At 39.9% G+C, this 12,024-nt stretch overlaps 1 protein-coding gene across 3 annotated transcripts in view; it reads right to left on the bottom strand.

The window, feature by feature from the left end:
• Positions 1–1,882: 1,882 nt before the first annotated feature.
• The window catches only part of dennd6b (DENN/MADD domain containing 6B), a 78,255-nt gene continuing 68,113 nt past the window's right edge, over positions 1,883–12,024 (bottom strand). For 2 of the 3 annotated variants that reach the window (XM_080207506.1, XM_080207507.1), the window contains 4 exons: positions 10,274–10,383; positions 7,031–7,133; positions 3,874–3,948; positions 1,883–2,324 (listed from right to left, as the gene is read on the bottom strand). In XM_080207506.1, the coding sequence (XP_080063632.1) occupies positions 2,202–2,324; positions 3,874–3,948; positions 7,031–7,133; positions 10,274–10,383 (411 nt within the window). In that variant the 3' untranslated portion in view covers positions 1,883–2,201. The remainder of the gene's footprint in view (positions 2,325–3,873; positions 3,949–7,030; positions 7,134–10,273; positions 10,384–12,024) is intronic. The other variant, XR_013888981.1, reaches the window with a different exon arrangement.

Here is a 12,024-nt window from a genome sequence, read left to right as displayed (position 1 = left end):
TAAAAATGATTATTTCTTCAGTTTAAAAAAAAAAATCAGCTCCTGCACTATCCCTTCCATTCCAGTTCCTCTGCCAATCACCTTACCTCTGTGTCTTCTGGTTACTGGCCTTTATGCCAAGAGAAACAGCTTCCCCTTGTTTACTTGTCAAAAGCCTTCATAGATTACACTACCTCAAATTTCCATGTAACCCTTTCTGCCCTAAATAATCCCAACTTCCCTGGTCTCACATATCCTTTAGACCTGTTGTCATTCTGGTAAATTTCCTCGACCACTCTCCAAAGTCTTGTTTTTCCTTCCTAGAGTGCCCAGATTTGGACATAATACTCTACTGGTTTAAAGATTTGGCATAATTTTCTTTGAACATAAAGCCAGTGGTCCCATGTGTTTTTTTAAAACCATCTTCACAATTCATATGTATATAAATTGTTGAAGGTGGTCATGTCACTGTTCCTGCCCCCTTTTAAAATTATACCAGTGTTTGTATTGCATCTCCTCATTTCTTCTTCCAAATTACATCACTTCACCACATTAAATTGCATCAGTCCATTTCTTCAGTCTATATCCTGAAGACTGTTACAAGCCTCATATTTTATTCCATTTTCCCCAGATTAGTTTAATCTGCAAATTTAGTGACAACCTACATACATTAATGTACACTGTATATTTCACTCCACTATGCTGTTTTGTAGGTCAGACAATTTTGCTAACATTCTATTGTGCACTACTTTATCAAATGTTTTTCCGAAAGCTCATATCCATATTGACTGCACTTACCTAATCACTCGTTACTTTAAAAAGAGCTCTACTGAATTAGTTACACATGACTTGCTTTTAAAAAATCTGTGCTGGCTTTCATTTTTTTGACCCCTTTTTTAAATTGCCCATTAATATTGTCCTGGGTTAATGTTTAAACTTTGCCAGTTATACTGACTGGTCTGTTGCCACTGATTTATCTTTAAATAATTGTTACCACATCAGTGGGTTTTGGAATTCATTAAATCCCAGAATTCCCTCCCTAATGGCAATGTGGGTCAACCCACAGCACGTGGACCGCAGCATTTCAAGAAGGCAGATCACCACTACCTTCTCAAACACAATAGATGCTAGCCGGCCAGCAATGCCCATGTCCCAGGAATGACTAAAAACACACAAGCCCCTTTCGACTGCACCTTCCAAAACTGCAACCTCTACAATGAAAAACAAAGAACAACACAGCATGGGAAACAGGCCCTTTGGCCCAACGAGCCCGCACCGCCATTTTAACATTGTGAGCTCCCTCTTCCACCCATGATCTTTGTCTATGCTTATGGCATTTCACATTGGAATCCAGATTGAGGGGAGACTGGTGTAACAAATTGTCCCTAAATCAATCAGCCTAAAAGTATATCTTTGGGGTGTGGGAGGAAACTGGAGCACCTGGAGAAAAGCCACGCAAGCACAGGAAGAATGTGCAAACTCCCACAGATACTGGCCCAAATCCATGTATCTGCACAGCAAACAGCGATAGTCACTGAGCTGTCATGTTGCCCATCAGCTGGTCCAGTTTAAGCGTACACTAACAACGTGAAGCACTAGGCTACTCTTGAAACATCCAAGAGCAGCCCTCGCACGTCCCACCACGTGTATACCCCTTGTTGAGCAACAAGGCAGACTGAAGCACCTGTGGATTAAATTAAGAAGGGCAGCAGACATGGAGGAAACACCAGCAGCTGCATGTTTCTCTCCATACAGCACACCATGCTGTAATAGTACTGGAGTGTATACACCACATGCACTGCAGTGGTTGAAGACAGCAACCTACCACCTTCCCAAGGCTAACTGGGAATGGGCAACAACTATTAACCTTGCCAAAAGACATACCATAAACAAATGGAAAAAAGAAACACCATTAGGGTTTAAAACTGTTTAATTTAAATCCTATGATATCTTTTTCAAATCTAACAGCAATAAGTGTGGTGGAGTCCTATTGATATGTAAACTCGGCTACATTATGGATATTTTAGTTCATTATTCACAATACATTCGGCTGATGAATAAAACCTTTCATTCTGATGTGATGCTACCACTGCATCCAATTCTGTTTTTGGAAAATGGAAGTTTCAGAATCTGACAAGAGAAAACAGATGGTGTCCAGAGTGACTTCTGTGCTGCTTCCTTCTGGCTGGCTGAACTGCCTGCAGGTCACTTTACTGTCCCAATCAATGTTGGTGCAACACAACCTGTAGATCATCAGGCAATGAGTTGATTACTGTTTCCAGGTACAACTCCAACTTCTCCAGCAAGTCTTCCCTAACTGGGAGCTGATGGACTCTTGCTTTTATCTGGACAGGAAAACATTCCCATTAAATTAGAGGGTGAGATGAAAGCACTCTAAAAGAAAAAAATTAAACTACATTGTTTGACTTTCAACATGTGATGACAGATAGAATTTAGGCATTATAATGAATTTTAAAAATCTTATAGGCAGGAATGGCAAATGCTTTCTCATCTCATCTGTCTGTTGTGTTCCACAGAATGGAGTGGATCCAGAACAAGGCACATTTGATCAACAAATGAAAAAGACAATAGAAACATGCAGCAGTAAAAACAAAAGTGCTGGAAATACTCAGCAGCATCAATGCAAGATTTCCAGCATCTGCACTATATTTTTTTTTAAAATGGGATGCAGGCAAGGCCACAGTTTATTGCCCTCGAGAAAGTGGCAATGTGCTGCAGCACAGGAAACTGTTCAACTTTTATCTCAAGCGTACAAAGGGAAGCTGTGTTCCTTTTTTTTTACAAATCTTCAGTTAGAGCCTATCTGGAATACTGGATTCAGTTCTGGACACTACCTCCAGAAGGTCACATCAGTCCTGAAGGAAGTACAGTGCAAATGCAAAAAAATGGTACCAGGGTTTAAAAGGTGAAATTATGAGGTCAGATTGTATTGACTAGACTTATATTCTTCATGTATAGAAGATTTAGGATGATTTAAATGAGGTTTTTAAAGATCATGCAAGAAACTATTACCTCTGGTGGAATACTCCAGAACAAGACAGCACAACTTGAAAAGGCTAGGCCTTTTGGGGATGATGGCAGGGAACATTTCCTCACCCAAAGTAGCAGAAATTTGGAACTTCCAAAAATTTTAAAACAAAGTCTAACAGATTTTTGCTAGGCAAGGGATTGAGGATTATGGAACCAATGCAGGTAGATAGGATTAAAATACAGGTCAACTATTATACAGCAGATAGAAACTATTTTCATTAGCTGGGGAATCTAGGAGGAGGGGTCACAGCCTAAATTTGAGAACCATCCTTTCTGGACTAAAATTGAGAAACACTTTTTTCACAGTAGTAGTTTGGAATTCGCTTTGGTAACAATAGTGATGCTGGGTCAGTTCTAAATGGGTTCAAGAGAAAATTATTTTTTGTTTTGAAAGGACTGAGCAATCTGCTGAGAAGTTAGATTGACGGTGTTGATTTAGGAAAAAGAGAGATGTTTATTTAAACCAAATTGTTGGGATACATATGTATAAGAACAATAATTTTTTTAAGCTCCAATCCACTGACTGAGCAGTGTTTTGATTAAAAGGATTTGGAGTTATAGTCCATGACAAATACTGGAACTATTCAGAAATAACAAGGAAAGATTTCTATTGGAAAACAACAGGAGGAGACCCCAATGTCATGATTAAAGTGATAGGTCTGGGAGGTTAGAATAGGAAGATCTTTGACAGTCCCCTGGTTGCATTCTACATTTAATAAATTGTTCCATCCCAATGTTTATAAAGGATAAGCAAAAGGACTTTTTAAAATGATTTCCTTACACTATGACAACATTAACAGTCTAATTAATACACAGACATACAAGGGCTAAAGAAAGTATTACCAATTTCTCACGGAGTTTCAAAACCAGGTCCACAATTTCTACTTCAGACTTCTCTCGAACCCACATCAGCAGATCCTAGTGAAAAGGAAAATATAAAGAACAAATTGATCTTTGCTGTTCAAGTTATTAGCTAAATATACTAAGTACATCTGAACACCTGAAATTCCTGTTGCAGGATCAAGGGTTTGCAAGAGGTGTGGGTGTTTATTTAGATAAATGATTGTTCTTTATATCATGCTCAATAGATCCTGTTTGACGTGTTTGATGATCTGTTGCTTATAGAATGGTGTTTTAATGACTTGTTTACATTCACTGGTATACATCATGGACATGGGTACAGAGGGCATAATTTCAAAGCCTGCACACATGAAACTCAAATGTAATAAACAATGAGGAGGACAGCAACAAACTTCAAAAGACTAATAACATGGGCAGAGAAATGTGAAATCATGCATTTTGGGAGGAGGAATAAAGAGAAGCAATAGCAACAAAATGGTTAAATTTTGACGTGGGTGCAGGAAGAGAGTCCTGGGTGTACATACACAAATCTTTGACAGTGGCAGGATAAGCTGAGAAGACGACTGTTTAAAAAACATGCTGGATTCTTGGCTTTATGATTGGGGCACGAATACAAAAGCAAGGAAGTTATGCTGAATCTTTAGACTCACTGGTTTAAACTCAGCTGGAGTACTGTGTTCCTCTTTGGATTTTAGAAAGGATACCAAGGCCTTGAGGGCCCTTCAGTTCTGTGAAAACATGAGAAAAGCTGGAATTGTTCACTTTAAGAGCAGAGAAAGGGAAGAGGAGATTTGATAGAAGTGAAGTGTTTTTACTGGGAGGAAACTTCTCACTGCAGAAAGTCAATGACCAGTGGATATGGATTTAAGATAATTAACAAATGAGCCAGTGAGGAGATCAAGAGAATTTGTTTTCTTAGTGAGTTTTCTGTTACAATCTGTTATATTCTGTTATAATGTTGTATTAAAAAGGTGGTGGAGGTAGATTCAATAGTAGCTTCAAAAAGAAAATTGGATAAGTACTTGGGAATACGGGGAAATAACTGCAGTATGAGACTCACCTGACCAGCTTTATTAAGAGTTAGCACAGGCTATTTGCATATTACTGTCATGGTAAATTGGTAGATTAGAAGAACTTTACAAAATTTTAATCATCGTCGAATGGCGGAGCAAACTCAATGGACCGAATGGCCAAATTCTGCTCCTATAGCTTATGAACATAAATTCATTACTGGGGTTCCATTTCAGTGATGCCAGATTCTTAAATAGGGTTGCCTGCCCTCATTCTGTCAGCCTTACCAGCTGCTGCTCTGGACCCTACTCACGTCCTCCATCCCTGCTCCTATTTCTTTTCCCCTCTGTCCATCCCCACTTCTCTCCCACACCTGGATCAACACACGGTTGTGATGTTATGTGCCCAGTCATAGATGATCAGCTAGAATATTAGAAATCTTCTCCAGATGTACACTTTCTGAATTTGACTTATTCCTTACCAGAAATCAGTGCCTCTAATAATAACGATAGTGCGTTTTGTGACATAGTTTGGGTGAGGATGACCATTCAGATCTTACAAATAGCATATCCTCCACCTCTATTCCTTGAGAGATCCACTAACAAATTCTTTTAAAGTTTCTTGATAGTTAAATAAAAATTATTTTAATAAAAGCTTCACACTAAATTAATTCAGCTGAAAGAAGATGCCTTCTGGTTCTCATTGTTCACACTGAATGTTCAGTTAAAATGACAATTATTTTTTCGTGACATCTGTCAAAACCAAGCAAACAACAGATCATTAGTTTTAAGTGATAAGTCTTTTCACTAACTATCCACAGATCATCAAACCAATTGAAATCTTCAAAGGAAGAGACAAAATGAACATGCTTGCTCCTAAAGTCAGGAAAAAAAATATGATAAATGCTATCTATAATGCTTCTACTGTAAATAGTTTAAAGTTTATTTATTAGTGTCACAAGTAGGCTTACATTAACACTGCAATGAAGTTACTGTGAAAATCAGTAGTATTAGATTGAGAGTCAGTCCTGGCCATTGGTTTCACTGCAACCAACATTCTCAGATTTAGTCCCACTCCAGAGTGTCTCAGTGAGCAGAGCTGAACTCTGATCTCTGAATGATGATTTATTCATTATTCAGCAAGGCACTGACATCTGATGGGTTACACTGGCCTCTCCATCAGGTATCTCTTGGTAGGGAGTTGTGAGCCAAACTAAGAACCTGTCCATGTAAATGGGGATATTGTTGGGAAAATAACCCAGAGCTCAATCTGATTAGAAAGCAGTGGTAGAAACTTGTGCTGCTAGGTTCAAATATAAGAGCTAAAATGATTCATTTATCCATTAAATGATTAAAAATTCACACCATTATAAATTTTAAAATTGGGTGTGATATTATGCACCAACTTCAAGTGACGGACAAGATCCCATGCAGACTTCGGATGAACATCAGCACTAATAGGGTTTGCTGTTCACTACCCTGAACTTCCTGCTTATAGCAAATCCTGTTCTCGAGACTCATAGATATCTGCAAAGGACTGCGAGTTGGTACTTTTCCACAAGAGTGGCCTTAACTGCAAAAGCTTAAATACATCCTTCACCAACCAACATCAGATCTTCACTAGATTATAGTCACTCAATCATTCTTTTCTCCACTATCTAACACTGGCATCCAGCCACCCAACATATTACATTTATAATCCTTGGCTTCATTTAAAAATTTTCCAATAGCCTTGCTCAATCCTACATCAAGTTCTCCAGCATGGTATTCCCCAACATGCACCTTTTGGTCCTCCAAATCCAGCACCTCGATTTATCCATCATTGGCATCAACATCTTTAATACCCTTGGTCCTGTGTTCTGGAAATGCCTTTAGCAGCCATATGCTTTATCATTTTTAAAAAAGCTTTCTCAAAATTTGTCTTTTCAATCGTGCTTTCAGTCACCCCTCTGAATCAGTCCGTCCAAAGTCAGACTTTTTCCCACCCCTCCTATAAAGTGCAGTGGAGCCTTGGTATTATAAATGCAAGTTATTGTCGGAGTAAACATATGGTAGGGTTGATCCGAATAGTCATCCTCACCCAAACCTATTTTGAAGTATCTAAAGCTTTGATGATGGCCCGTACTTACTGCCTCACACAACACCTCAAGGTGAAGAATCTCCAGCTTCTTACACATCTCCTGGTATCTCATACGAAACCAGCCATCAAAGTTAGGAGATTTAAAAAAACGTCTGTCAATCCAAGAAAACAAATTCTGCTCAGACCAGTAACCTAATACAATAGTACCTCAAAATTATAGACACTTGAGCAGACTTATAATACAACAGAGGACCAAACTGGGTATAGAAAGTACAGAGGAGAACTGAAAAAGGAAACAAAAAGGGACAAATTGTGTGTATAAAAATAGATTAATGACTAACATAAAAAGGAACCCGAAAGTCTTTTATGAACATATATAGGGATAGTCCAAGAAAGCATGGGGCAAATTAAGGACCAACAAAGGAGAAAAGATTACAGAGATATGGAGAAAGAACAAGACAAAGGGACTAACAGGATTGCTTTACGAATGAGTCAATGATGGACCAAAAAAAAGAGATGATCTTGTGGAGAGCATGGCCAAGGTATTAGTTGAGTACTTTGCACTGTCATTGCTAATATAGCATGACTGCCAAAACCATAATAATGGAGGATCTAGTGGGGAAATTGGACAGGACAAAAGAAAAAAGCGTTAAAGAGGACATGCTTTAAAGCATTGGAGAGCTCGGAGTAGAAGTCATCTGGCCCTAATGTCTTGAATCCCAGGTTACTGAAGGAAGGATGGAAGATTTTGGCGACAATGTTCTGCATGACAGTGGTGGCGGAGAATTGGAAGATTGCAAATGTTACGCAGAAAGGGGAGGAAAGTAAATCTGGAACTGATCAGCCTAACTTTGGTGATGGAGAAGTTTTGAGACAGACAAGATTTTATTGGCCCCCAGGTGGCAAGGTAGGGCGAGGGGTTGGGGGCAGGGGCAGCTGGTAAAAAGCCTGGAAGCCACCGTTGCTACTGGGCATTTTCCAGGCAGCAGAAATGACAGCAGCTTGGCCACTGCCAAGTTAAATAATTAAAAGATCAATTGACAGCCCTTCTCCCAAGCTGCCTGCACTTTGTCAGTAGTGGGGATGCCCCTGTCTCATGTTTGGCGGGGGGGCAGGGGGGTCACTTTCTACCATAGCCTATGCAGGGACGGTAATGACAAATGCCAGGAAAACATCAACAAAAGATAGTGCAAATGAAATGATGGTACAGAGAAATATGAAGTGTTGTACTGCCTCTACAAGACTACAAGAGGGATAACATGCAAAAAAAAAGCAAGGAAGTTATGCTAAGCTTTTATAAAATCAATCAAATCAGTGGTTAGCTCCCAGAAAGCATGTCAAACCTTGGAAAGATTGCAAGGGAGATTTACTAGAATGGGATCAGGGATAGAGGACTTCAACTACATGGAGAGACTAGAGAAGCTGAGGTTGTTCTTGGAGAGGATACAGGGAGATTTAATAAAAGTGGCCAAGTCTTGAGAAGTTTGATAGAATAAAGAAGAGAAACTGTTCCAATAATAGAAGGGTCATTAACCAGTGGATAAATACTTAAGAAAAAAATGGTAAAAGAACCAGAGCCAACACAAAGCTAAACATTTTTATGCAACAACTGATGATCCAGAATGTACTACTTGAAATCATGGTGGAAATAGATTTACAATAAGTCTCCAAAAAGGGAACTGGGTAAAGACTTGAAGAGGAAATAAACTGCAAGACTACAGGGAAAATATAAAAGTATGCATTTCCTTCAAAGAGCTGGCACAGACACAATGAGCCTCCTTATGTGCTATATCATTCTATGATTGCAAATCTTCATCTAGATGTAAAGTTATTGATGTAAGGCTCAAGTTCGTTCTGTTTGCAGTCACTGTATTATCAATCATTGTGATTGGCTTTAAGGAAGAATTTTGAAGGTGAAGAGCGCTGCACTTTAGGGAAGAATTCCAGAGTGTGGGGTAAGTTGGCTGCAGGTTCTGCCCCATTAGCAGAGTATTGTGGACAGGTGGCAATGGGAAAGCAGTGGGCAGAGTGGACCACTGTTTGGAGAATTGAGAGAAATTGAATAGTGGAACATCCATGGAAGAACATGAATACAAGGTGCAAATTCTGAAATCAATGTGCTAAAGGATAGGTTGGCAATAGCAAGGGCCACAGGCAATATATTATGATAAATTACTTGTTGCTAATTTGGAGTTTGTGCAAGGTATCATTGACCTGAATCTAGAGGCAAAGATGTGGATGATTGTTTCAGCAGCAACAGGAATAAAGTTTTGCAGGTAGAAATTGTCCAACATGCTCATGAACTGGATGTGGGATTTCCAGTTCAACTCAACATACAGCAGAACCCCCATGCTATGCACTGTTGGGTTTAACTTGAGGGGGAATGTGTTAAAGGAGTTGGAAGCAGGAGATATGATAGGACACTGGATTTTTGCGCTGGAGACAGGAAAGAGGGGTCAGGACCTATTCAGCGTCTGGAACGCTCACCCAGGTAAGGGGAAGGGGAGGGATTTTCACACAGGGTCCCCTTTAATTGGGACAGAAACAAATTCCCTATCCAAATAAAGGTTTTAGGCAAGTTTCTAAATTGGAAGGCCAATTAAAGGCCTTCTAGCTTGACAGGTGCAGCAGCCTGTAAGTGATAGTAAATGACTGAGGGGTGCTTCAATCTGGGGGCTCCTCTACCCAACTGTGTAAAGTTTAAATTAAAAACAAAATAAAAACAGCCAAGCCTCAACTTTGGATAGGGAGCTGGGGGTGAATTCCTCTACAGGGTGGTTTTTTTGTTGCACCTACATCTATGCAGGTAGGTAGGGCCTGGAGTGCTGGCCTCTTCGCCTGCCGCTGAGTGCCAATGTCGAGGCAGTTAACTTGTACCCCATTAGGTCAAGAAAGTGGAGGTCAACTGGAAAATCCCAGTTGACCTTTCAGTGCGCTTGACAAGGCTTTTAATGAACCTAATAAGAACATAATCTGCCCACCTTGTGGTGATGCTGGTAGCCATCCTGGCCCTGAATCTGCCTTCACCAGAATAGCCAACACCAGGAACAATGTTGAGAAATCAGCATGTGTACTGGCACCAGTATTTTCAGGTCCTAGCCATCTTCGTTCCCAACCTCAGTGGGGCCGAAATGTTTAGCCCAGAGTTTCTGACAAAGACCATATAAAATGTCTTTGGTCTCACTGGTTTTCAAAACAAAGTGATTCTCCACTCCAAAATAAAAGATTTTAATACTTCACAGCTCCCTGACTTACGGTCAAGTTTGCAATTAGACTTAATGTCATGATCTACCTGTATAATCCTACCCAATCCCCTTTCTGTACAGAGGTCAGTTGTGGTCCAGCATATTCCAGCGTCTTCATGAATTCATCTTTGATAAAGGGACGGATCTGCGGTGGGTTCTGTCAAAAAAGACAGTAGAAATAATGGCATTTGTTTTCGTCTGGGAACAGCATTTAATTTCATACACAAAAACTTTCTGAACTCGTAAAATCTTGTCACCTGCGCCCAAAGCACCACTACTGTCTCTCCATGGGAGGAGCTCAATGATTTACCATCCTAAGTTCCCCCAATACAGAAACCTGAGCTTCTGACTTTTACCTCAATCCACTAACCGAAGAAGAATAGGAACAAATGTAAATCCTTGCACTGGCATTGCATGTGTCAATGCATCAGTTCTGGTCCATCATTCAGGCATTGTCTGCACCAACTTCTGCATCTTTTAACCTGATATTAGAAAGCGAGTGGCTGCATACTTCAACAAATTGAGCTGATCATGGAGAGCCAGAATAGATTTGTAAAGGATAAATCTAACAAACGTAGCCAAATATTCTGAGATGGTTACTAACATGGTAATTGAGGGACAATCTACAGATGTTATTTATATGGATTTCCCAAAGGCATTTGGTTAGGTTTCATATGAGACAGTCTTCACAACAAGGATGCGCAATCTGGTTTTGCCAGTGACACCCACATCCTAACAACAAAACTAATTAAAAAAAGCGTATAGAATTGGAGGCAAACCTTTGACTTGGATAGAGAATTCATTAGCAAGTAGGAGAAAGTGAGTCAGAACAATAAGTATGTGCTCAAATTGGCAGGATCTGATGAGTGTCCCCAAGGCACTAGGGCTTCAGCTTTTCACCATTTATAAATAACTCAGATTAAGGCATGGGGAGCTGTGCATCCAAACTTGCTGACGATGCTCAGTTAAGCTGCACAGTAAATAGGGTAGATGGGAGCAAAAAGTTCCAAAGGAACATTGATAGATGTGTGAGATACAACTCACCTGAGGGTTAAAAGCAAGGAAGTGTAAAGTCATCTGCTTTGGGCTTATGGAACATGGATCGGAATATTTTCTAAATGGCAGAAAGCTAGGAAACGTGGAGCAGCAGAAAGATCTAGGATTTCACTGCGCAAATTGTTAAGAGTGGTTCAACGTAAGAAATTTAAAAAGCTAATGTGACGTTTGCACATTCTCCCCATGTCTGCATGAGTTTCTCTGGGTACTCTGGTTTCCTCCCACTGTCCAAAGATGTGTGGGTTAGGTGGATTAGCCATGCCACATTGCCCCTTAGGTCAGGGGGACTAGCAGGATAAATATGTGGGGTTAAATGGATAGGACTGTTGTCAGTGTAGGCTTGATGGGCCGCCTTCTACACTGTAGGGATTCTATGATTGTTTATTTAAAGGGGGCTGGAATACTAAGAGGTGGAAGTTATGCAATGGTTGTAAAAGGCGCTGGTTAGATTTTATTTAGATCTCTGCATTCCGTTCAGAGCACTGCATCTCAGGAAGGATACACTGGCCTTGGAAGGGATGCAGTGCAGATTCACTAGAATGAATCCTGGGATAAAAAGGTTAAATTATGAGGCATATTGAAAAACTAGATTCATAGAACTCTTAAATATAGAAGATTAAGGGGAAATTCTAAGGGCTGAGCTGTTCAGTTGATTAAAGAATTGATAGGATACAAAGAAACAATTTCCTCTGGTGGTGGTAAGAACAAAGAAGCATAATTTTAAAATTAGAACTACAATGTT

This window comes from Carcharhinus amblyrhynchos, chromosome 19, assembly GCF_965287045.1.
Source record: "Carcharhinus amblyrhynchos chromosome 19, sCarAmb.v2.hapA, whole genome shotgun sequence".
Lineage (NCBI taxonomy): Eukaryota > Metazoa > Chordata > Chondrichthyes > Carcharhiniformes > Carcharhinidae > Carcharhinus > Carcharhinus amblyrhynchos.
This window is presented reverse-complemented; position numbering and strand designations above follow the sequence as displayed.